At 51.5% G+C, this 26,786-nt stretch overlaps 1 protein-coding gene across 1 annotated transcript in view; it reads left to right on the top strand.

Annotated features, from left to right (window-relative positions):
• LOC147100311 (proprotein convertase subtilisin/kexin type 7-like) overlaps positions 1-26,786 on the top strand; it is a 262,793-nt gene that overhangs the window by 20,744 nt on the left and 215,263 nt on the right. Inside the window, exons 2-4 of the mRNA XM_085967871.1 lie at positions 12,708-13,283; positions 18,187-18,321; positions 22,478-22,640. Coding sequence (XP_085823997.1) covers positions 12,720-13,283; positions 18,187-18,321; positions 22,478-22,640 — 862 coding nt within the window. The 5' untranslated portion in view covers positions 12,708-12,719. The remainder of the gene's footprint in view (positions 1-12,707; positions 13,284-18,186; positions 18,322-22,477; positions 22,641-26,786) is intronic.

Below are 26,786 nucleotides of genomic sequence, written 5' to 3'. Positions count from 1 at the left end.
CCCTCGGGGGTTGTAGCTGGTGGTCCTGCTTGCTGCAATACCTCTCGCTAGTAGGAACTGGCGGAGTTCCTCGCTCATGAAGGAGGAGCCCCGGTCACTATGTATATAGTTCGGGAACCCGAACAAGGCGAAGAGTTCGTTCAGGCATTTAATGACTGTGGTATTGGTCATGTCTGGGCAGGGGAAGGCAAAGGGGAAACGGGAGTACTCATCAACGATGTTGAGGAAGTACACATTACGGTCGGATGACGGTAGGGGCCCCTTAAAGTCGATGCTCAGGCGCTCGAAGGGGCGGGTGGCCTTGATCAGGCTTGCTTTGTCCGGCCTATAGAAGTGCGGTTTGCACTCGGCACAGGTCTGGCAGTTCCTGGTCATGGTCCTGACCTCCTCGGTGGAGTAGGTCAGGTTGCGGGCCTTAATGAAATGGTAAAGTCTGGTGACCCTGGGGTGGCAGAGGTCGTTGTGGAGGGTCTGAAGTCTATCAATATGCGCGCTGGCGCATGTAATTCGTGAAAGAGCATCGGGGGGTTCGTTCAGCTTACCTGGCCGGTACAAGATCTCATAATCGTAGGTGGATAGCTCGATTCTCCACCTCAAGATCTTGTCATTCTTGATTTTGCCCCTCAGCTTGTTATTAAACATGAAAGCGACCGAACGCTGGTCGGTGAGGAGGGTAAATCGTTTGCCTGCCAGGTAATGCCTCCAGCGTCGTACCGCCTCCACGATCGCCTGGGCTTCCTTCTCGACCGACGAGTGTCGGATCTCAGGGCCCTGTAGGGTCCTTGAGAAGAAGGCCACCGGCCTCCCCTCCTGGTTAAGGGTAGCGGCTAGGGCGAAGTCGGATGCATCGCTCTCCACTTGGAAGGGGATGGACTCATCCACTGCGTGCATTGTGGCCTTGGCTATGTCTCCCTTAATGAGGGAGAAGGCCGCGCACGCCTCCTCCGTGAGGGGGAAGGATGTGGACTTCATGAGGGGTCTGGCTTTGTTCGCATAATTGGGCACCCATTGGGCATAGTAGGCGAAGAGTCCCAGGGTTCTCTTAAGTGCCTTAGGACAGTGGGGGAGGGGTAGCTCCATGAGGGGGCGAATTCTTTCGGGGTCGGGGCCGATGACTCCGTTCTCTACTACACAGCCGAGGATAGCAAGGCGTGAGGTGTTAAACACACATTTCTCCTTATTGTAGGTGAGGTTCAGCCGTTGGGCCGTACGGAGGAATTTCTCCAGATTCACATCATGGTCCTGCCGGTCGCGGCCGCAGATGGTGACGTTATCTAGATAAGGGAACGTGGCCTGCAGTCCGTTCTGGTCGACCATCCGGTCCATCTCCCTTTGGAAGACCGACACCCCGTTGGTGACACCGAAGGGGACCCTAAGGAAGTGGTAGAGGCGCCTGTTCGCCTCGAAGGCGGTATACTGGCGGTCCTCCGGGCTGATAGGGAGTTGGTGGTAGGCCGACTTAAGGTCGATGGTCGAGAATACTCGGTATTGTGCAATCTGATTGACCATGTCAGATATGCGGGGAAGGGGGTATGCGTCCAGCTGGGTGTACCTGTTTATGGTCTGGCTGTAGTCGATGACCAAGCGATTTTTATCGCCGGTCTTAACGACCACGACCTGGGCACGCCAGGGGCTGCTGCTCCCCTCGATGATGCCCTCTTTCAGGAGGCGCCGCACCTCATTGCTAATGAAGGCCCTGTCCCCGGCGCTGTACCGCCTGCTCTTGGTAGCGACGGGTTTGCAGTCGGGGGTTAGGTTAGCGAACAGGGAAGGTGGCGGGACCTTGAGGGTGGATAGGCTGCAGGTGTTATGCGGTGGGCGGTTTAACATCCGCTGGTTGTCGACTGTGAGTGGGGGGAGGGGTCCACCGTATGCTAGGGTGACACTTTGGAGGTGGGATTGGAAGTCCAGCCCTAGTAGGACGGCAGCGCAGAGCTGGGGGAGGACGAGGAGTTTAAAGTTTTTATACTCCGTACCCATAACCGACAGGGTCACAACACAGTAGCCGCTGATGTCCGTGGCGTGGGACCTTGATGCCATCGAGATTCGGTTGCGCGTTGGCAGGACGGGGAGGGAGTAGTGGCTCACCGTGTCTGGGTGGATGAAGCTCTCCGTGCTTCCGCTGTCGAACAGGCAGGTTGTGGCGTGGCCGTTTACTTTGATGTCCATCATCGACTTGGACAGGTGATGCGGGCGGGCTTGATCCAGAGTGACGGAGGCTAGTGTGTAGCTGAGCGAGTCGTTGTCGTCTGCGGGTGAGGCGGTCGTCGGGTCTGGAGGCACGGTGGCAGTCGAGCGTGGTGGGTAAAATGGCGTCTCCCACGAGGTTGGACAAAATGGCTGCCCCCATAACTCTCATGAGGCACTATTGGGGTCGGTTGCCTTGATCAAAGATGGCCGCCCCATGACTCACGTGTGGGGATGCTGGCCTCTGTTGCCTTGAAGGAAGATGGCCGCCCCCACAGTTCGCATGAGGCACTGCTGGCCTCTGAAGATCCACTTCTGCAGGCCTTAGCAAGGTGGCCTTTCTTCCTGCAGGTTGAGCAGGTGGAGTTCCTAGCTGGGCAGCGCGACCTCGGGTGTTTCTCCTGGCCGCAGAAAAAGCAGCCGTGGGGGTCCGATGTCGGAGCCGGTACCCGGGGTGGCGGTCCCGATCGGGTCCGGGACGCCGACGCTGAGGTAGGTCCCGGGGGCGGCGCGGTGAAGGGTATTGCGGTAGGGGTCGGGCCCGAGTCCCAGGGTCGCGAACAGTACCTGGAGAACGCCTCCTGGTCCCGATGGGCCACCTCCAGGGAGAGCGAGGGCTGCAGCTTTGTCCAGGTCGAGGTCCTTTGCTTCCAGTAATCGCTGCCGTGAGTAGTCGGACCGTAGGCCTTTCACGAAGGCATCGCGGGCGTTGTCTTCCGTATTTTCTGCCGCCGTTACTGCTTTAAAGTTACAGTCTCTGCCGAGTGCTTGTAGCACCCATAAAAATTCCTCCACCGGCTCCCCTGGCAGTTGCGGGTGGGACCTTAGGAGGTGCCTGGTATACATGGGGTTTACCGGGGTTTGGTACTGTCTTTTCAGCTGGTTGATGGCGTCCTCGTATGTTTTAAGGTCCCGGATGAACGCGAATACTTTAGGGCTCAGTTGGGCGTTCAGAACTCTTAGCTTGGATCTCTGAGGCACGTTGGACTCTTCCAGGTAGGCTTCAAAGCAGCCCAGCCAGTGATTGAAGTCGAGGGCTGCGTTCGCTGCCCGTGGATTTAGATCCAGGTACGGTGGTCTGAGGGCTCGCAGCCAAGCCGGCTGTTGTGATTGTTGCGGCTCGGCGTCTGAAGGCTGCTGTGGCTGTTGTGGCGGGGCGTCTGGATGAGACATCTTAAAATTTAGTCAATAAAATTGATATACCTATCAATTCGTCCAATGAAAAGCGACGAGTTAGGAAAGTAACTATAGGTTTTTATTGACTAAATAACAGAGCCCACCCTCATGGGTGATCGGATCCAGCAAGGAGGAATACCAGCCAGTTGACTACCTTTATACCTGGGCAGGTAGGTGGAGCCATGGGCGGAGTCAGTGATGGTCAGCCCAGGTATAACAGTGTGACAAGAGGCGACCTCATATAGTGATACAACAGTGATAACAATATAACAGTGATAACTATAGTGTAACGATAGTGAACGATAAAAGTGGTTTACCACACAGGTCAGGCAGCATCAGTTGAAAAAGAAACAGTCCATGTTTCAGCTCGATCACCTTTCGTCAGATCTGGAAGAAGTTGGAGATGTAACAGTTTTTAAGCAACAAACATTGTGCCATCGTCCCTTTTTGTCATCAGTCGTGCCCTCCACCCTATCACCGGCCTTTCCATTTGTTCTTTTCCCCCTCCCACCATCTCCCTTTGTCCCTGGTTCTGCACTTGTATTTCTTCCAGTTCTGATGAAGGGTCATCGGCCTGAATATATATCTCTCTCTCTCTCTCTGTATGCTGCCTTATTCTCAGTTCACATACAGACTGACAAGAATCGGTCATTCATGAAAGAACGACTTGTGAAGTGATGCTGAGCGGCCTGCAGGTGGCGCTGTCCAGGGAGAATATAAATACACGGGCCCAGCTTGCGCAGGACATTCTTAACCGGAACTAGTGAAGGACACAACTAGACCTCCATGTTGTAAAACAGTTGATTAAAGCTTTGTTTAATGCTTAGACCAAGTGCCTAGTAGTTTTCTTGCGTCACAGACGACTTGATCCATTTGTATGAAGCTCCTTTGCTGTTTTGAATGGAGGTGCTAACCTGTTAATGCGGCCATTATAATAGCAGACGAGGCAATTTCATGCTAATTGGCCGGAATTTGCAGTGGGTAATAACGGTGAACTAACAGCATTTGCAGTTATTGCCCCTCTGAAACTGACCGCAACTTTAGTTGCTCATGCGTGAAATCCTGAAGTTGCGGCCAGTCATTCACTGCTCCGACACTGGCTGTGCTGTGACCGCCCCCCCGCTTTCCGCAATAATGTCGCTGTTAAACACCCCGTTAAATGTTGGGCCTTGTTGGATTAGGTGTAACTGGGGTTTTAACAAAGGCTATGGCCCTGAAAAACACATTTTAATTTTGCGGAGTGTCAAATTTCTCCATTATGATTAAAAATTACAATTTTTAAAAAACTTTAAAAAAAATTTTAAAAAAATTAAAAAATTATTTACCCAGCGATCTCTCTCTGGGCAGCTTTCTTCGGGACCAGTGGCAAAGGCCTTTGCTTCGCCGCTGACCGCAAATTCCGGGCCCATGTGTTGCACAGTCCGACACTAACATTTGAAGATAAGAACATAAGAAATAGGAGCAGGAGTCGGCCATTTGGCCCCTCGAGCCTGTTCCACCATTCAATAAGATCATGGCTGATCTTCTACCTCATCTCCACTTTCCTGCACTATCCCCATATCCCGTGATTCCCTTAATATCCAAAAATCTATCGATCTCTGTCTTGAATATACTCAATGACTGAGCCTCCACAGCCCTCTGGAGTAGAGAATTCCAAAGATTCACCACCCGCTGAGTGAATTTTTTTTTCCTCATCTTGGTCCTAAATGGCCGACCACTTATCCTGAGACTGTGACCCCTGTTTCTAGACTTCCCCAGCCAGGGGAAAAATCCTCCCTGCATCTACCCTGTCAAGCTCTGTCAGAATTTTGTACGTTTCAATGAGATCACCTCTCATTCTTCTAAACTCCCAGAGAATATAGGGCCTAGTCTACTCGATAATCTCAATATCCTGCCGTTTGAGGCTGCAAGTTCCATAGTTATAGGAACTATGGGATGGTGACCAACCCTGTACAAAATGAGGCAAAGTATGACCGGAATATTGTGTAAACACATTCAGTGGGTAGGGCTGAGCAGACACCTGGTGCCTGCCAGTGTCCAGCACCGTTCTAATCGAGCGCAGCATTCCAGTGTTCAAAGCCGCTTCCTATTGTGCGGAATAACTGATCCAACGTTGAATGCACAACTTTCATCGAAGCATGAACTTTCCCACAGTTGTCCTGTTTTTCTACGATCAGCTCCCTTGCTAGAGGTCACCGACAGCTTTCCAACCTCCACTATTTCCTGAAATGTGCACTTTAAATTCTCTTATGTTGTACAACTGCTTTATTTAATTTAAAAAAAAAAAAAAAAAAACCTTCATTTGGCAGGTTCAAGGTTTGAGGCTCTGCAGGTTATGTCCTCAACTGATGGATTGTTCTTCAGTCAGGATTCCTATTTTGGCAAGCAGCTTGCATGTTTATTCGGATCCAGCTGTAAACTAGGAATCGCTACTCTTGGGGGAGAGAGAGAGGGAGGGTATTTTCTTCTCTTACTCGTTCTGTTAGTATGAACCTACAAAAATGCTGTCCCATCAAGCCTGTCCCACACTCGTGATGCCTGGAGCTTCCTGACCAGACACATACAAGACTGTCACTAACTAATCCATTCGGGAATTCAGGAGAAACCTCTTTACCCAGAGAGTGGTGAGAATGTGGAACTCGCTACCACAGGGAGTGGTTGAGGTGAATAGCATTGATGCATTTAAGGGGAAGCTCGATAAACACACGAGGGAGAAAGGAATAGAAGGGTATGTTGATGGGCTTTGGTGAAGTAGGGTGCGAGGAGGCTCATGTGGAGCGTGAACACCAGCACAGACCATTTGGGCCGAATGGCCTGTTCCCATGCTGTAAATTCCACGTAACTCCTGCCCCCTACAGCCATGTAATCGCCTGGTCTTAAAGTACCACTGACCATCTTTTGCCAACAGGGCATGCGACCATGTTGACTCCAGGGTTTCATTGATGCTGTGTTACACTTGCCCACTCCCAGTAAATTGAATGAATTCTCTGCATTCCTGCCAGTCCCCGAGTGGGGAAATGCCTGACCTCGGCTCGGTGCCTCTCCCTGATGGCATGGGTGAGACTGATGTGCCCAGGACCTTGATATAAACCCTCCTGTCCATGGTGTGAGATGCTGGGGCTTCCTGTGCCTTGCTTCAAATCAGATGTTTTCATTGAATTGCATTCATTCTTGTTTATTCATTCACGGGGTGTGGGCATAGCTGGCGAGGCCAGCAATTATTGCCCATCCCTAATTGCCCTTGAAGGTGGTGGTGAGACGCCTTCTTGATCCGCTGCAGTCCGTGTGGTGAAGCTACTCCCACAGTGCTGTTAGGGAGGGAGTTCCAGGATTTTGACCCAGCGATGATGAAGAAACGGCCGATATACTTCCAAGTCAGGATCCGGGTGTGACTTGGAGGTGGTGGTGTTCCCATGCGCCTGCTGCCCTTGTCCTTCTAGGTGGAAGAGGTCGTGGGTTTGGGAGGTGCTGCCGGAGACCCCTTGGCGAGTTGCTGCTGTGCATCTTGTAGATGGTACACACTGCAGCCACGGTACGCCGGTGGTGGAGGGAGTGCATGTTTAAGGTGGTGGTTGAGGTGCCAAATTGAATGAACAGCAAAAGTTAGATGGAGTCTAGCTTTAAATGGGAGTGCAGTAAATCTTGAACCTTGGCTACAGATTCTGTAGCTGGGAGGTTGTCCTTTTGCTTCAGGTTGCGACCATGACTAGGTTTTGTGGTAGTTCAAGCTGGGTGATGGAAAACGTGTTTGACCACAAGCAATTTCCTTAAATGGTTGTGAGTAGGAAGAATGACTGTTTAAAGGTTATCGACGCACGACATGCGAATGCGTTTCCTGTCCAATTGGTGGCTGGTGCCTTCACGTTCTGTGTTGGACGTGGTGTCGTTTATTTAGACGCGCAACTGGAACTTGGCGAGAGGGGATCAAGCCTGTTGAGGCCCGTGTGTCTGCTTCCATCTAGTTCGTGTGTTCGTGCACACTGAGGTGAGCTGATCTCCGCATAAAATTATAGGCACGTGTAGCGTGGCAGTGATGTGGCGCCGGCTCTAAAGGTTGCCATGGCTTGATTCAAAGTCGGCCAACTTTTCTGTCACGAGGGGGAGGCAATCCGGACAAGAGTCCTCCCTGGGCCAACCTTGCATCGGCCTATTTAATGGGTTTCTAGGCCTAGGTGTAGGGTCCTTGGAGTTCAGATGCAGGAGGCAGTGACCTGGGAATGCCAAGCAAACTGGGAAGAAAAGAGGGTGATTTCTTGTTTAAAAGAGCACCGTGCCACAAAGAGAGAGAATTCCCTGGGTTTTAGTTCCTCCTCAATATATGGGCACGGATATCCAATCCGATCTATTTTTAAACTACTGTATCTACCAATTTTTCTGATCTGGACAGGAAGTGGTTTTGAAACAGAACATGGCTAGTTAGTGAAGTCTAATGGAATGTGTGTGAAATCTTAATACTGTGATGTGCAATAGAACACCCAGGAGTACAACTTTACACTGCCTTTCCAAATTAGGGCTGTGCCCAACTGATTTGAGTCATGTAACACTAGGGTGATGTAAAGGAAGAATTTTGTATTTATGTAGTGCCCCTGATGTCCTTATAAAGGATGTGGAGGCACTGGAGAGGGTGCAGAGAAGATTTTCAAGGATGATACCAAAAATGCAAGGTACCCCTATCAGGAAAGGATGAACAGGCTGGGTCTCTTTTCTCTTGAAAAGAGAAGGCTGAGAGGTGACCTAATAGAGGTCTTTAAAGTCATGAAAGGTTTTGATAGAGTGGATACAGAGAGAATGTTTCCACTTGTGGGGAAGAGCAAAGCTAGAGGCCATCAATATAAGATAGTCACCAAGAAATCCAATAGGGAATTCAGAAGAAACTTCTTTACCCAGAGAGTGGTGAGAATGTGGAACTCGCTACCACAGGGAGTGGTTGAAGTGAATAGTATAGATGCATTTAAGGGGCGATTAGATAAGCATAGGAGGGAGCAGGGAACAGGGAACAGAGGGTTATGCTGACAGTTAGATGAGGAAAGACTGGAGGAGGCTCGTGTGGAGCATAAACGCCGGCATGGACTGGTTGGGCCGAATGGTCTGTTTCTGTGTCGTATATCCGATGTAAGTGCTTCACAGCCAATGGATTATTTTTGAAGGGCAGTCACCCAAACAGCACTGCGATGAATGAGCGTAAATCTGTTTCTGGTGGTGGTGTTTGAGGGATGAATGTTGGCCAGGACACGGGAGAACTCCTCTTCGAATAGTGCCATGGGATCTTTTATGTCCACCTGAGGGAGCACATGGGCCCTCGCTTTAACATCTCCTACAAAAGACGGCACCTTCAACAGTGCGGCACTCCCTCAGTACTGTACTCAAGTGTCGACAGCAACAATGACTTGCATTTCTATAACTCCTTTTAAGGTAATAAAACGTCCCAAGCTGCTTCACTGGAGCGTTGCCAAACAAAATTTGACAGAGCCACATAAGGCGCTATTAGGACAAATGGCCGAAAGCTTGGTCAAAGCGGTTGGTTTTAAGCAGCATCTTCCAGGGTGGAGAGGCGTAGGGAGGGAATTCCAGAGACAAGGGCCCAGGCAGCTGAAGGTGCGGCCGACAATGGTGGAGCGATTTAAAATTGGGGATGCGCAAGAGGCCAGAATTGGAGGAGCGCAGAGATCCTCGGAGGTTTGTAGGGCTGGAGAGGAGGTGACAGAAATAGGGAGGGGCGAGGGCATGGAGTTATTTGAAAACCAGGATGAGAATTTTAAAGTGGAGGCGTTGCCAGACTGGGAGCCAATGTGGGTCAGTGAGCACAGGGGGTGATGGGTGAACGGGACTGGGTGTGAGTTAGGACACGGGTCAGTGAGCACGGGGTGATGGGTGAACGGGACTGGGTGCAAGTTAGGACACGGGGCAGTGAGCACGAGGTGATGGGTGAACAGGACTTGGTGCGAGTTAGGACACGGGGCAGTGAGCACAGGGGGTGATGGGTGAACAGGACTTGGTGCGAGTTAGGACACGGGGCAGTGAGCACAGGGGGTGATGGGTGAACGGGACTGGGTGCAAGTTAGGACACTGGGCAGTGAGCACGAGGTGATGGGTGAACAGGACTTGGTGCGAGTTAGGACACGGGGCAGTGAGCACGAGGTGATGGGTGAACGGGACTGGGTGGGAGTTAGGCCACGGGGCAGTGAGCACGAGGTGATGGGTGAACGGGACTGGGTGGGAGTTAGGCCACGGGGCAGTGAGCACGAGGTGATGGGTGAACAGGACTTGGTGCGAGTTAGGACACGGGGCAGTGAGCACGGGGTGATGGGTGAACGGGACTGGGTGTGAGTTAGGACACGGGGCAGTGAGCACAGGGGGTGATGGGTGAACAGGACTTGGTGCGAGTTAGGACACGGGGCAGTGAGCACGGGGTGATGGGTGAACGGGACTGGGTGCAAGTTAGGACACTGGGCAGTGAGCACGAGGTGATGGGTGAACGGGACTGGGTGGGAGTTAGGACACGGGGCAGTGAGCACGAGGTGATGGGTGAACAGGACTTGGTGCGAGTTAGGACACGGGGCAGTGAGCACGAGGTGATGGGTGAACGGGACTGGGTGGGAGTTAGGCCACGGGGCAGTGAGCACGAGGTGATGGGTGAACGGGACTGGGTGGGAGTTAGGCCACGGGGCAGTGAGCACGAGGTGATGGGTGAACAGGACTTGGTGCGAGTTAGGACACGGGGCAGTGAGCACGGGGTGATGGGTGAACGGGACTGGGTGTGAGTTAGGACACTGGGCAGTGAGCACAGGGGGTGATGGGTGAACAGGACTTGGTGCGAGTTAGGACACGGGGCAGTGAGCACGGGGTGATGGGTGAACGGGACTGGGTGCAAGTTAGGACACTGGGCAGTGAGCACGAGGTGATGGGTGAACGGGACTGGGTGGGAGTTAGGACACGGGGCAGTGAGCACGAGGTGATGGGTGAACGGGACTGGGTGGGAGTTAGGCCACGGGGCAGTGAGCACGAGGTGATGGGTGAACAGGACTTGGTGCGAGTTAGGACACGGGGCAGTGAGCACGAGGTGATGGGTGAACGGGACTGGGTGGGAGTTAGGCCACGGGGCAGTGAGCACGAGGTGATGGGTGAACAGGACTTGGTGCGAGTGACGACACGGGGCAGTGAGCACAGGGGGTGATGGGTGAACGGGACTGGGTGTGAGTTAGGACACGGGGCAGTGAGCACAGGGGGTGATGGGTGAACGGGACTGGGTGCGAGTTAGGACACGGGGCAGTGAGCACAGGGGGTGATGGGTGAACGGGACTGGGTGTGAGTTAGGACACGGGGCAGTGAGCACGGGGTGATGGGTGAACAGGACTTGGTGCGAGTTAGGACACGGGGCAGTGAGCACGGGGTGATGGGTGAACGGGACTGGGTGCAAGTTACGACACTGGGCAGTGAGCACGAGGTGATGGGTGAACGGGACTGGGTGGGAGTTAGGACACGGGGCAGTGAGCACGAGGTGATGGGTGAACGGGACTGGGTGGGAGTTAGGCCACGGGGCAGTGAGCACGAGGTGATGGGTGAACAGGACTTGGTGCGAGTTAGGCCACGGGGCAGTGAGCACGAGGTGATGGGTGAACAGGACTTGGTGCGAGTGACGACACGGGGCAGTGAGCACAGGGGGTGATGGGTGAACGGGACTGGGTGTGAGTTAGGACACGGGGCAGTGAGCACAGGGGGTGATGGGTGAACGGGACTGGGTGCGAGTTAGGACACGGGGCAGTGAGCACAGGGGGTGATGGGTGAACGGGACTGGGTGTGAGTTAGGACACGGGGCAGTGAGCACAGGGGGTGATGGGTGAACAGGACTTGGTGCGAGTTAGGACACGGGGCAGTGAGCACGGGGTGATGGGTGAACGGGACTGGGTGCAAGTTAGGACACTGGGCAGTGAGCACGAGGTGATGGGTGAACGGGACTGGGTGGGAGTTAGGACACGGGGCAGTGAGCACGAGGTGATGGGTGAACGGGACTGGGTGGGAGTTAGGCCACGGGGCAGTGAGCACGAGGTGATGGGTGAACAGGACTTGGTGCGAGTTAGGACACGGGGCAGTGAGCACGAGGTGATGGGTGAACGGGACTGGGTGGGAGTTAGGCCACGGGGCAGTGAGCATGAGGTGATGGGTGAACAGGACTTGGTGCGAGTTAGGACACGGGGCAGTGAGCACAGGGGGTGATGGGTGAACGGGACTGGGTGCGAGTTAGGACACGGGGCAGTGAGCACAGGGGGTGATGGGTGAACGGGACTGGGTGTGAGTTAGGCCACGGGGCAGTGAGCACAGGGGGTGATGGGTGACTGGGACTTGGTGCGAGTGACGCCACGGGGCAGTGAGCACAGGGGGTGATGGGTGAACGGGACTGGGTGTGAGTTAGGACACGGGGCAGTGAGCACAGGGGGTGATGGGTGAATGGGACTTGGTGCGAGTGACGACACGGGCAGCAGAGTTTTAGACGAGCTCAAGTTTATGGAGGGTGGAAGATGGGTGGCTGGCCAGGAGTGTTTTGGAATTGTCCAGTCTAGAGGTAACCGGCATGGATGAGGGTTTCAGCAGCGGATGAGCTGAGGCAGGGGTGGAGATGGTCGATGTTCCGGAGGTGCAAATAGGCAGTCTTAGTGATGGAGCAGATATGTGGTCAGAAGCTCATCTCTGGGTCACATAGGATGCCGAGGTTGCGAATGGTCTGGTTTAACCTCAGACAGTTGCCAGGGAGAGGGATGGAGTCGGCGGCGGGGACCGAAGACCAGGGCTTCAGTCTTCCCAATATTTAGTTGGAGGAAATTTCTGCTCATCCAATATTGGATGTTTGGTAAGCAGCGTGACCAATCCGGGACAGTGGAGGGTGGTGAGGGAGAGTGTTCGCGTACATGTGAAATCGGACGTGTTTTCGGATGTTGTCGCTGAGAGCGGTGTGTAGATGAGAAATAGGAGGGGGCCGAGGTTAGATCCTTGGGGGACTCCAGAAGTAGTGGGAAGAGAAGTCACTGCAGGCGATTCTCTGGTTGCAACTGATGGATAAGAATAGTTAGATATGAATGTCGGCCTTGATTTTATGCTCAAATACCTAAAATGGATCTTAAATCCACAACCTTCTGACATGAGACAAGTGATGTGACTGAAACAAACTGTACTGGTGGTGGCAGAAGCAAGAGAAATTTGAGGTGATGGATTAAGTGTAGCAAACAACATTCAAGCATATTGGTCCGATATACCAATAAACACTATAGGCCTTGTGACAGCAATGGTCACCGATCTTTGACATGAGATTTTTATTCGTGTTATTTATTGTGTTTTTTTCTTCGTTGCAGTGATCTGATCTGATGCAGAATCTGAAGTGGAAGTTGTCACCATGGAGAATAATGATGGAGACCCTATTACCAATCTGCTTGTGCCTTTTGATGGTGACCATTTGGTTACCAGTAGTTACAAGGAATGGATTTGCCAAGGCCTTGGAAATTGAGACTTTAGCATTTAATCCTGAAACTGACAATCTGGGTGCACAAGCTAACCAGGGAAGAAATGGGGTGCCGGACGTAGGAGGGGGAACCTTAACCTGGGCCGTGCACTTGACACTTGCTGACGACTCGAGCAGTCATGAGGCGCTGTCACTGGATCGACTTGCAGATGAGCTCGCCTGGGCTACAGATCTTGAGAACCGGGGACAGATTGGAGAATTGGCTGGCCACTATCTCTTTGCTCTCCCACCGCATAGACTTAACTCCCGTGACCTGGAGGAGGAGGAGACGCAGAGGATTAGGAAATCCATTGAGGCTGCACTTGCCCAGCACGAGAGCGTGAGGTGGCATTCCGAGCAGAAGCTACTGAAACGCTCCAAGCGCAGCCTGCACTTTGATGACCCGAAGTACCCTTTCCAGTGGCACCTGGTAAGTGATGTTTCTGCTCTTGCAGTTCAGGCGTAGGTTTGATTGAACTACTGGGGGGGTAATAATCAGTAAATGTACCCACTGCTGCGGAAATGAGCCACACTGACCACGAAGGTCCAGCTTTGATCTGCCTGGTTCGTGCTCAGTTAGCCAATTGGTGAGTTGCATGTCCTCGGCACCCCAATCTCCATCGCAAGCGGGGTGAACCACCGTAAATCGCTGTCCAGTCAATCCCCCCCCTGCCCCCCAGATGGAACGTGTCTCTTTTGTGGACACAAACTGGTTTGGCCACCCCCACCCCCCACTCGATCCGAGGGTAGCCTGCCGAGGTTCACACTTGAAGAATGGCTGCTTTGGGTGAGACATAGACGGGCAGCTCAGCTCCGAAGAGGAAGGCAGGAAACTAGGCGAGGAATAAAACGGCTGAAGTGGGTTAGTTCCTCCAAATGTTTATCTTCTAATTGTACCGTTGAGAGGCTGAACAGGCTTGGGGTCCTTTAGTTCTTGAAAAGAGAAGGCTGAAGGGCGATCTAATAGAGGTCTTTAAATTTATGAAGAGTTTTTGGTAGGGTAGACTTACGGGGAGTCCAAAACTGGGGGCTGTAATTATAAGATTGTCACTGATAAATCCAGCAAGAAACCTCTTCACCCAGCGAGTGGTTAGAATGTGGAACTTGCTACCACAGGGAGTAGCTGAGGTGAATAGTTTAGATGCCTTTTAAGAGGAAGGTAGATAAGCACATGAGGGGGAAAGGAATAGAAGGATATGCCGATGGGGTTAGATGAAGAGGGGTGGGGTGAGGCTTGCATGGAGCATAAACACAGGCAAAGACCAGTTGGGCCGAATGGCCTGTTTCTGTGCTGTACATTCTATGTAACCAGCCTAATCTCAGTCCTTCTCCCCATTTTCCCCCCTCTCTCTCCAGTTGTCCTGTCTCCTTTCCTGAAGGGGTTGACTGGTTGGGCTGGTTTCGTGGATTTCCAGTAACCCTCCTGGGTTGTGCAGTGGGTTAGACACTGACCCGTCACCTCCCGGAACACTAATTTGGCATTAACCTCCCCTCCGAAATGCCGCAGGATGGCTGGTGTGCGAAATAGCGAGAAATACCACTTTGTTATAGGAGCTGCTCTTGTACGGTTGGAGCATAGGAACACTGCTGGGGTAGAGTAGAGGAAACCTTACTCTACCTGACCCAGGAGTGTTTGAAGCTGACACTGGGTGCCTGAACTGATAAGAGTTTCACTCCCCGAGCGCCAACAGCCCTCGTCTTAAGCAAACAAAAAAAATTGCACATGGAGATTATTTTTAGAAACTCATTTTCCGGATGTGGGTGTCGCCGGCAAGGCCAGCATTTATGGGAGAATGAGGGGTGATCCCATTGAAACGTGTAAGATTCTGAGGGGGAAGATGCTGAGGTTGTTTCCCCTGGCTGGAGAGTCTAGAAGTAGGGGGCATAGTCTCTGGATAAGAGGTCGGCCATTTAAGACTGAGATGAGGAGGAATTTCTTCTCTGAGGGTTGTGAATCTTTGGAATTCTCTAGCCCAAAGGGCTGTGGATACTGAGTCTTTGAGTATATTCAAGGCTGAGATCGATAGATTTTTGGACTCTCGAGGAATCAAGGGATATGGAGATTGGGCGGAAAAGTGGAGTTGAGGTCGATGATCAGCCATGATCTTATTGAATGGCGGACCAGGCTCGAGGGGCCGTATGGCCTGCTCCTGCTCCTATTTCTTATATTGCCCATCCCTAGTTACCCTTAAGGTGGTGGTGAGCCGCTGCCTTGAACCGTTGCAGTCCATGTGGTGCAGGTACTCCCACAGTGCTGTTGGGGAGGGAGTTCCAAGATTTCGACCGAGCGGCGATGGAGGAACGGCCGATTTATATACCCACGTCAGGTTGGTGTTCCCATGCACCTGCTGCCCTTGTCCTTCTAGGTGGTGGAGGTCGCGGGTTTGGGAGGTGCTGTCGTGCGTCCTATAGGTACTACGCACTATGATGTATACACATCATCCCATCATGTGTGTGTGTGATGTCGCCTGCAGTGAAAATAATTTTAGACATCTTCTCCCTCCTGATGAGCCTGAACATGTTCTTGTTACTTGTCGCCCCTTGAAAGTTTGCCAGTGAAAACTGCTGAGGCAAATTATTACCAGTGTGAAGTGTTAAACATTACAGTAAAATTAGTTCTGAATGCTTTTGGACTGGCACAAAGCAAATGCAGGACAATCCAGCTGCATCCACCCAGTCTAGACGTGAATCCTTAAGGGCCTGTACACTCGCTTCAACACTAAGTCGTATTATAAGGCCCAGCCTCCAGCTGGTGAGATTGGATCATTCCTGGTTGTGAGATAGACACGTCAGACCATCTCAATAAGCTGCAAATTCAGTCAGGTTCATTCTTGTCGTGGAAAACGATCATTCCGTTTGACACTCGAGTCTCCAAATCAAACTCCTGAGACATGCACATCAGTAGTGTTCCCGTTTGCCTGATCTGGAAGGAACATCTTATTTCCCAAGCCTAGAAAACTTTAGTGCATATTTTCCCGAGCCAAAAGCTCCAAACCTACCCAACCCCCTTCCTAAGACTGCTTATTCATACGGCTGGAGTTCAACCAGTCAAGTACATGGCGGCAGGGGCGGGAAAATTCGGTTGGTTAGCGCCCGAGTGCGGTGATTTTTAGCGCCGCTCGCGAAATTGACCTGTCATTTTGCGCTGGCGCTAAACACTACCGCCACGATCTCCTGTGCCCGCAGATCGTGACATCATGCAAGCATGTAGCGCCCCGGACCGAATATTGAGTCGCACCCCCTGCCTTAGTGCCTGCCGTTAGGAACGACAGGTAGAGGGGAACGTTTTCAAGTCGGGAAGGGGCTGGGGGCGTGCTATTTAAAGGCGTGCGCTTCCTGCCTTGTCTGCAAAATTTTTGGTACATGCAGGTTGAGAGGGAGAGAGACGGCGGGAGAGATTTAACACTGTCCTAAGGAGTTTTGGTCCTCAGCACCACTATTGAGGTTCCTAAGTGCCGAGCTCTTTCCCTGGGCCTCTCCATTAGTACTTCCAACACAATTGCTTTCGAGGTCTCTCCAGGCTGAGATTCAAGGCTGCAATGAGCAGGGTGTGGCTGGCTAGCAAGATGGTCCCTCCCGTTCAAGAACTGGACAGCGCCAGTCTGTCTGGCTTCCATGGTAACAGACATCGCCTGAGTTTCGGTAGCGTTCTGAGGTAGCGCCTCGCTCCAACATTAGCGCCTTAAGAGAGGTGTGTAGCACCTGATTTAGCGCTCAAATCACCTCCAGGGGCGTTGGAGGCGAATTTTGCAGTCGGAGGTGATAATTAGCACCGGGCGCTAAACTTTGCGCCCGGCTGATATTAGCGCTCCAAAATGGGCGATACCCACTTTTTCCCCCCATGCAGTTTACCAGCACAGAAAGATTCATGTTACTTGTCCAACTCCCCCCCCACCCCACCCCCAGCTCAGGGCTTTTGCCGATGGGACTGTCTAAAGCTGAGTGGGAAGAGTCACAAGGTCCTAGTAACAGGTCTAATCCACCAGGTCCTGTTAATGAGCCAGACACCTGGCATCTGAGCACTCTGGCCCACCAGGCTTGGGTAACCCACCGGGTCTGCTGGAGAGGATCGACTTGGCTCCAATTTGCCATCGGCGAGCATATCCTCTTCGGGTCGACTCATTCCAAAGATCTTCCATTTACATCAATGCTTTAAATGTAACTCTGCTCCTGGTGGTGATATTGTAAAATGGCCTTTCAGGACCATGCACTTAAATAAAATAAAATTACAGCTTGCATGCTGTAGAATCTAGGAATTCTTCTTCCTGTACATTTCCGGAGTGCTGACTGTTGCTGGGATATGGATGCACCAGGGCCGGCAGCCCTCTGGTACCCAGCGCAGGTGGCGTCTTCACAGCCTAAGGACTTGGTGTCAGCAGAATATCCGACTGTTGGGTCATCTTTCCCAAGCCAGATTTCTGTCCGTACGCCCACTTTCCAGCAGGGACCAGTACATAACGATCGGGGGCAGGAATATTTGCTGATTTTTGTCTTTTCTCTTCATCCACCCTCCCCCAGTCTGGCCCAGCCACCACCCCAGGTGAGATCAATACACTGGTCTCCAACCAGAGACTGAACCCGAGACTTTCCCGGTCAACTAGCTCAGTAAAAAGAAAGACTTGCAATTTCTACAGTGCCTTTCACGACCTCAGGACGTCCCAAAGCGCTTTACAGCCAATGAAGTACTTTTTGAAGGGTAGTCACTGTTATAATGTAGGAAATGCAGCACTCCGTTTGCGCACAGCAAGCTCCCACAAACAGCAATGTAATTATGACCAGGTCATCCGTTTTAGTGATGTTGGTTGAGGGATAAATATTGGCCAAAGACAGCGGGGATAACTCCCCTGCTCCTCTTCGAAATAGTACCATGGGATCTTTTACACCCAAGTGAGAGAGCAGACGGACCTCTGTTTACTCAGCCAGTTGTTACGATCTGGAATGCACTACCTGAAAGGGTGGTAGAAGCAGATTCCACAGTATATACTTGAAAAGTACTGTGCTGGCGCGTCTACCTAGATTTTGTGCTCCAGTCCCTGGAGTGGGACTTGAACTCGCAACCTTCTGACTCTGAGGCGAGGGTGCTGCCAGCTAAACCACGGCTGACTCCCTCAGCTTACATGTATTTAGGAATTGGGCTAGCTGCGAGACAGGCTTGCTAGAATGTCATTCTTTGTGGCTTCATTTTTACGAGCAGAGTGTTTAAACACGTTACGTCGCTTCATCTGCTTGTCTGTTGATGCGGATAACTGAATTGTTTTTGGTGCCAAGTTATTTACAACGAGACAAGTTTCACTGTTTAGACGTTTAACCAGATGTCGTTCATCCTCTTTCAGCACAATCGGAGGAAGCATGGGATGGACATCAATGTGACGGGGGTGTGGGAGCGCAATGTGACGGGCGAAGGTGTGACGGTGGTGGTCGTCGATGATGGTGTCGAATATACCGTGCAGGACATACAAGCAAACTATGTAAGTTCTTGTAGCATCGATGCATTTAAGGGGAAAAGAAAAAGAAAAGAAACTGGATAACACATGAGGGAGGGAGGAAGGAATCGAAGGATATGCTGGTGGAGTTAGATGAAGAATGGTGGGAGGAGGCTGGTGTGGATCGTAATCGCCAGCACGGAGCTGTTGGGCCGAATGGCCTGTTTCTGTGTTGTACATTCTATGTATTTGTTGCAACAGAAAACTCCCTCATGTTGACCTGACCCATTGAGGACTGAAATCATTGGTTTGCAAAATGCTTCTCCAGTGCCCAGGGCTGTGTGCTTGTGCACCGTGCAGGCACAGTACCCGGCCTGCAGTGATTGTAGTAACTCCCCACTGCAGCAGGTACCCCAGGGCTTCTCCATCTTGCTGAGCAGGTTCAATCGGAGAAGATCACTGTGGCCAAGGGAGACGTGCCGGTGACCTTGGCAACGAGGAGGCTAACGGGAGTGGTGTGGCTAGCTTTGAAATAAAGGATAAACTGCTCCAACTATATAAAAAATAAAAGAAAGAACGACTTGCATTTATATAGCGCCTTTCACGACCTCTGGACGTCCCAAAGCTCTTTACAGCCAATGAAGCTCTTTTTGAAGCGTAGTCACTGTTGTAATGTAGGAAACACGACATTTGCACAGCAAGCTCCCACAAACAGCAATGTGATAACGACCAGATGATCTGTTTTTATTGATGTTGGTTGAGGGATAAATATTGGCCTGGACACCGGGGAGAACTTCCCTGCTCTTCTTCGAAATAGCGCCGTGGGATCTTTTACATCCACCTGAGAGCGCAGACGGGGCCTCGGATTAATGTCTCGGTTTAATGTATCGGGAGAAAGGTCCATTATTGGACGTACACTTGTGGTTCATGAGAAGGAAGATGACTTGGGCAAAGGTGGACATGATGAGGGCTCTCGAACAGGACATGCTGGAGGACTTTTAGCCTGCGTCACCGAGCTCTGTGTGTTATAAGGGATTCACATATTTGGTTCAGTTGAGGCTTCCAATTCTTGCACTGTTTAATCATATGGCAAGAATTTTCAGGGACTGGGAAAAGGCCGCAAGACCAAGCTTGTTCCTTTTTCATAGATTAACTCACCATGCCCCTCGAATCCTTCTCTCTCCTGGTTTGAATGTGTCTCTTGACCCCATTCCTACACTCTGCCTCAGTGAGTCGCCCAGCAATTTATCCCATGACTCTATCGTTTGGATTGAAAGGTTCGGCCTGACTCTCTCTCCCTTGCTTCTGGTCATCGGTGTGCTGAACGGTTTTGAAAATGATCAATGGTTTAATTTTTTTTAACCATTGTACTTTCAGTGGTTGCGATGCCATCGATGGGTCACATGACAAAGGAGCATAGTAGCCTTGGGTTGTGACTTAGGACCTGAAGTTACTGGGCTTGACTTCTACAATGCAGAACAATGGGCTGGTAATACCGACCGTCGCACGTTAGATCATAGAATCATACGGTGCAGGAGGAGGCCATTTGGCCCATCATGCCTGTGCTGGCCCTTTGAAAGAACCGTCCAGTTAGTCCCACTCCCCTGCTCTTTCCCCATAACCAATGTTCCCTTTAGGCCGCGCAGCGCTCTGCCGCTCCCGCACAGACGGCTCACCAGCTTTTAAATGGGAAAAACCGCGCATGCGTGTGGTACTGTGAATGGGGCTGCACTGCCCAAATAAAAATTAATGGGAACAATGCCCGTAGCCCTGCAAAATTTTTATTTCCAAGTGTATACTAATGAATCTGCTTCCACGGCCCTTTCAGGCCGTGCATTCCAGACCACGACAACTCGCAGCATAACAAAAAAAATCCTCCTCAATCCCCCCCCCCCCACCCCCCCTGGATATATTGCCAATCTGTGTCCTGTGGTTACCGACCTTCCTGCCTGCGTGCGTCTGACCGTGCGTCCAATCTCGCCACCAGACAGCAGCAGGCATTGCTACCAATGTTCCCACTAAGTGACCAGGTCCCGCGCAGGCCGGATGTTGCTGCTGATCTGCTTCTATTACCAACACTCAGGACTGTCTGTAAACCGTACTTGAGGCGTGCCGTACTGTCTTAACAGCGTAACCCCCTCGCCAAACACTCAACCAACTCGGAAAAGTCTTGGTGTCAGCTGTGGCTCAGTGGGTAGCACCCTCGCCTCTGAGTCAGAAGGTTGTGGGTTCAAGTCCCACTCCAGAGACTTGAACACACAAATCCAGGCTGACACTCCAGGGCAGTGCTGAGGGAGTGCTGCACTGTCGGAGGTGCCGTCTTTCAGATGAGACGTTAGAGCAGACGGGGCCTCGGTTTGTCAGGTGGACGTAAAAGATCCCACGGCCACTATTTTGAAGAGGAGCAGGGGGAGTTTTCCCTGGTGTCCTGGGGCCAATATTTATCACTCAGCCAACATAACAAAAACAGATTATCTGGGTCATTATCACATTGCTGTTTGTGGGAGCTTGTTGTGTGCAAATTGGCTGCCGTGTTTCCCACATTACAACAGTGACCACACTTTAAAAAAAAAAGTACTTCATTGACTAAAGTGATTTTGAGACGTCTGTTGGTTGTGAAAGGCGCTATATAAATGCAAGTCTTTTCTTTAATCTGTTCTCACCACAGAAAATACAATTAACGTGCGCCATGCCACAGGGCGCGCCCACGCCACAGTGTTTTTAAAAAACAGCCACTATCTTGTGCACGTTTTAAGTTGTGCAACCTGGGTGAGGGGCAAGGTCCACTGTGTAGACAGCACCGAGATTAAAGGGAGTCGGGAAGAAGGCAAGGCCACGTGAGAGCTCGTGGTGAAATAAGGCCAAATGTGGGCTTTCATAAGGAGGGAGGGAAGGCTGTGGGAGTTTCTAAGTTTTTGGAAAGGTTTATACTGACCGTTACACAGCATAAAACCAACCCCTTGCTGATTAATTGAGGCCTGGGGAAACGTCCTGGTTTTATGTTTTAAAATTTAAGAAGTTTTATTATTGCAACATTCCGCTGTATCTTGACGTGCCCTTCTAAAGTGAGACTGAAACAGCTTGGGTTTTGTTCCCCTCTTTTTGAATTAAACTGAAGAACGAACGAACTTGGCATTTATAAAGCACTCTCTCGCCTCTTCAATTTGTACTCGGCCAGGTCCCACAAATAGCCAATGAATGAATGATTCATGAATCGGTTTTTGGTGGTGGTGTTGAACGAGGGAATGTTGGTCAAGGCACCAGCAGAGCTTGCTGCTGTTCTTCCAGTAGTGCCGAGGAATCTTTCCGTCCACCTGAGCAGGCAAGTGGGGCCTCGGTTAAATGTCAGATTCCCAAAAGCACCGCCTGCAGCACGCCCATCAGCAGCTACACTGAAGCGCTGGCCTAGATTACATGCTGAATCTCCTAGTAACGTTTGATCCCACAAGCCTCTGATTCAGGAACAGGTCTGCTACCAACTGAGCCAAGCTGACATTTTAAGAAGCTCCTCATTTCACTCCCTCGCTTTCCCTGGTGATGCAGTTTGGGATTAGGAAATGGTCTCGGCCGTTGCACCAGATATGGATGAGGAAACCTCCCCCCCCCCTTCAGCCTAATAGATGTCAGCCTTCCAGAGTGCTAACTCTACCGTTGTCCTTTTTAATTGGTCCATTGTCCTGGCCTCAATCATCTGCCTTGATCAGCTGTGGCTCAGTGGGCAGCACTCCCGCCTCCTGAGTCAGAAGGTCGTGGGTTCAAGTCCCACTCCAGGGACTCGAGCACAAACATCGAGGCTGACACTCCCAGTGCAGTGCTGAGGGCGTGCTGCACTGTCGGAGGTGCTGTCTTTCAGATAAGTCTTGGGTGGACATACAAGATCCCAAAGCAGTATTTGAAGAACGGGAGTTATCCTCGGTGTCCTGGGCCAATATTTATACCTCCACCAACAGCCCCCATAAACAGATTATCTGGTCATTATCACATTGCTATTTGTGGGAGCTTGCTGTGCAAATTGGGTGCCGCGTTCCCTACATTTTGAAGTGTAGTCACTGTTGTAAATTACTTCATTGGCTGTAAAGCGCTTTGGGCATCCTGAGATCACAAAAGCTGCTATATAAATGCAAGTCTTTCTTTCTATATGGGATGTACTTTAATTAAATAATTGATTTCGATGTTTTTTTTTAAAACAACCGCTTACCAGTCTCCTGAAGGGAGTTATGATCTGAACTCCAATGACCCGGACCCCATGCCTCATCCCGACGAGCACAGTGATAATCATCACGGGACGCGATGCGCTGGTGAAATTGCCGCTGCTCCAAATAACTTCTGTGCGGTTGGCGTTGCCTATGGAAGTCGCATCGCAGGTAATTTAGTTCATTAAAAAAATTGGTGCTACTGTCTCTTGCAGATAAGCTTTCTTTTTTCCTTCCCTTCATTCCCTCCGTCCGTCCCCCCCTTTCCTTCCCTCCCCTCCGTCCGTCACCCCTTTCCTTCCCTTCCCTTTCCTCCCCGTCCGTCCCCCCCTTTCCTTCCCTTCCCTTTCCTCCCCTCCGTCCGTCCCCCCCTTCCCTTCCCTCCCCTCCGTCCGTCCCCCCTTTCCTTTCCTCCCCGTCCGTCCGTCCCCCCTTCCCTTCCCTCCCCTCCGTCCGTCCCCCCTTTCCTTTCCTCCCCGTCCGTCCGTCTGTCCCCCCCTTTCCTTCCCTTCCCTTTCCGTCCGTCCCCCCCTTCCCTTCCCTTTCCTCTCCGTCCGTCCCCCCCTTTCCTTTCCTCCCCGTCCGTCCGTCCCCCCCTTTCCTTCCCTTCCCTTTCCTCCCCGTCCGTCCGTCCCCCCCCTTCCCTTCCCTTCCCTTCCCTCCCGTCCATCCCCTCAGAAAGCAGGGCGTAGTGTTGACCCGTTGTATTTTCAGACTGGAGGGCAGTATACAGCGGTGTTCCCCAGGGGTCAGAATTAGGACCACTGCTCTTTTTGATATATATTAATGACTTGGACTTGGGGCTACAGGGCATAATTTCAAAGGCTGCAGATGAAACAAAACTTGGAAAAGTAGTAAAACATTGCGGAGGATAGTAACAGACTTCAGTAGTAACCTTCAAAAGGGAGTTGGATAAATACTTGAAAGGGAACTATTTGCAGGGCTGTGAGGAGTGGGACTAATTGGAGAGCTCTTTCAAAGAGCAGTCACAGGCGCCAGTCACAGGTGCGATGGGCCAAATGGCCTCCGTCTGTGCTGGAGCATTCTATGATTCTATGGTTGATGGCAAAGAACCAGAGGGGAGATGCGGAGAATTTCTTTTAGGCAGCAAGTTGTTATGATCTGGAAGGGCGGTGGAATCAAATTCAATAATAACCTTCAAAAGGGGAATTGGATAAATACTTGAAGAAAAGGAAAAAATTTGCAGGGCTCTGGGGAAAGAGCAGGGAAGTGGGACTAATTGGAGAGCTCTTTCAAAGCACCAGCATGGATACAATGGCCTCCTGTACTGTATGCTTCTAAAAATAGCATATTGTGGACACATTATTCCGGCGCCAGCGTTAAGGTTGGCAGGGATGTTCCTGCCTGGAAAAGTTGCTGATAATAGATCGAGGCAGGTGAGAAAGAACATGACTAAGTGATGTGACCGCGTGGGCAGGTGCAATCCTCCTGTACCGACATCGGAAAGTATGGAGTGTTCTGACCACCAACCTCCAGGGCAGAGAATATAAATAACAGCAGCTTCTCAGGAGCATTATCAGATGAACATAATAAGAACATAAGAAATAGGAGCAGGAGTAGGCTATTTGGCCCTTCGGCCCTGCTCCGCCATTCAATGAGATCACGGCTGATCTTCTGCCTCAACTCCATTCACCGGCCCTATCGCCATATCCCTTGATGCCCTTACTAGTCAGAAATCTATCGACTTCTGTTTTGAATATACCCAATGACTGAGCGTCCACAGCCCTCTGGGGTAGAGAATGCCAAAGATTCACCACCCTCTGTGTGAAGAAATTTCTTCTCATCTCAGTCCTGAATGGTCTACCCTTTATCCTGAGGCTGTGGCCCCTGGTTCTAGACTCCCCAGCCAAGGGAAACATTCTCCCAGCACCCACCCTATCAAGCCCTGTAATAATTTTGTATGCTTCAATGAGATCCCCTCTCATTCTTCTGAATTCAAGAGAATACAGGCCTAGTTTACTCAATCACTTCTCATATGACAGCCCCGCCATCCCAGGAATCAATCTCGTGAACCTTCGTTGCACTCCCTCTATGGCAAGTATATCCTTCCTTAGGTAAGGAGACCAACATTGTACACAGTACTCCAGGTGTGGTCTCACCAAGGCCCTATATAATTGGAGTAAGACTTCTTTACTCCTGTACTCAAATCCTCTTGTAATGTAGGCCAGCACACCATTTGCCTTCCTAATGGCTTGCTGCACCTGCACATTCACTTTCAGTGACTCATGTACAAGGACACCCAGGTCCCTTTGAGCATCTGCATTCCCCAATCTTTCACCATTTAGGAAATACTCTGCCTGTGAAGTTTGACACTGAGCCACATGGGGTATTAGGCCAGGTGACCAAAAGCTTGGTCAAAGAGGTAGGTTTTAAGGAGCGGCTTAAAGGTGGAGAGCGAGGTTTTTAGGGAGGGAATTCCAGAGCTTGGGGCCCGGGGATGCGCAAAAGACCAGAATTGGAGGAGCGCCGAGATCTCGGAGGGTTGTGGGGCTGGAGGAGATTACAGAGATAGGGAGGGGCGAGCCCGTGGAGGGATTTGAAAACCAGGAATGCGAATTTTAAAAATCGAGGCATTGCCGGACCGGGAACCAATGTTAGTTCAGCGAGCACAAGGCGAAAGGTGAATGAGATGTGGTGCGAGTCAGTATAAGGGCAGCAGAGTTTTGAAATTTACGCAGGGTGGGAGGCCGGCCAGATGTGCATTGGGATAGCGGAGTCTGATCATTGGAATAGACGATGGCCCAGAAATTAGGTTCGGGGGCTTGCCGCGCGTGCAAGCCCCCGATGTGCACTTACCCGGCGCGCTGACATTTCAATCCTGGCCCGCATTGCATTTCCTCTCACTGGCCCGCTTCAGGTCCTGCCGCGCTGTGCGTGCGTGACCCAGCGGCGTACTTAATGCGATGAGCCGGCTGGGATCACGTGAGCACTGGGTAACCAATGGGAGGTTGCAAAAGTTCATTCATGAGTTTGATAGTAAGAACTGTCAAACTCATGAAAACTCCTGACCCCAAAACACTAATTAAACTTGAAAGAAAATTTAAAAAAAATCACACTACTTAAATGAACTAAAAATAGTTTTTTTTTTTTTTACAGCTATTTAAAATTTTGAAAAAAATTATTATATAAAAAATCGGGGCTAAAAGTACACTTACCTTACTGTAAAGTCTTCAAATAATGAACCTGTGGAAACATTTTCTAATTTTACTTAATAGACCACTTACCTGTTAAAAGTAAGTACTTACGGCTGCTTTTTTCACACGTAAAAACCGGAGTCTTTTCCCCACGGGCAACTCTTCAAAAAAAAAAAAAAAAAAAAAGGAAGCTCAGCGCGCACGCGCTGCCTGAAACCTCGCATGCGTTCCGCCTCTTAACCCCTTGGGTCAGAGGAGAGGAAATGCCGGTTTTCCCCGCATGCGCTGTGCATGCTGAAAACCGGCAATTCCTCCGGGCCCACGCGTGAGTACCCCGTCCGGGCCCACGCGTTGGGACAGGAATTACTGGCCCGATAGCTTTTATAAACCTTAACCTCTGTGGGTGCCGAGATCTGTGTGTAGTCTATAAATCTTAACTTCACGGGAAGGCGCCGAACACCTCGAGTCTCTTCACCGGGAGCAAGCGGAAGCCAAGCGCAAGGAGCACACGTCAACCCAAGCACCCCACCCACCCGCCCCTTCAACCACCGTCTGCCCCACCTGAGACTGTAGGTCCCACATTGGACTCATCAATTCAATTCAATTTTATTTGCCATATGTAACCAGTACAAGTACAATTACAATGGAATGCTTACTCCCCGCAGGGACGCGTCAGCTATACATACAGCGCCGCGTTCAGAGTCAATACAATGGCTTCCCGTGGCAGTGGGAGCACGATGTCCCTCAGCCACTCCGTCCTCCTCTTCACCGCGGCCTCCTCCTCACTGTTGCCGGCTCCACGTGTGGTGGCCTGCTTCTCCCGCTCGCGATCCGACCTTTGGCTGCCATGCCCGGCTCCCCCCCTCCCAGTCGGACTGCGAGCTTCCCGCCATGGAGCGGCCGGCCGACGTGCTGCAGCGGGTCGTCGTGGCTGCTGCTGCTCGTTGCGCTGCGCTGCCTCCGCCCGACTCGCCGCACACATCGTCGGGATGTGAATGTTCCGGTCGCCGCGGCCTCCTCCTCACCGTCGCCGGCTCCACGGTCCGACGGCCCGGGGCCTGCTTCTCCCTCTCACGGTTCGGCCTCTGGCCGCCATGCTCGGCCCCCCCCCCCCCAGTCGGAATGCCTTCCCGCCAAGGAGCTGCCGGCCGACGTGCTCCAG

The sequence above is a fragment of the Somniosus microcephalus genome, chromosome 26 (assembly GCF_052327205.1).
Source record: "Somniosus microcephalus isolate GS21.2 chromosome 26, FLI_Smic_1.0, whole genome shotgun sequence".
Lineage (NCBI taxonomy): Eukaryota > Metazoa > Chordata > Chondrichthyes > Squaliformes > Somniosidae > Somniosus > Somniosus microcephalus.
Note: the sequence above shows the minus strand (reverse complement) of the source record. Positions and strands in the feature narration are given on the sequence as shown.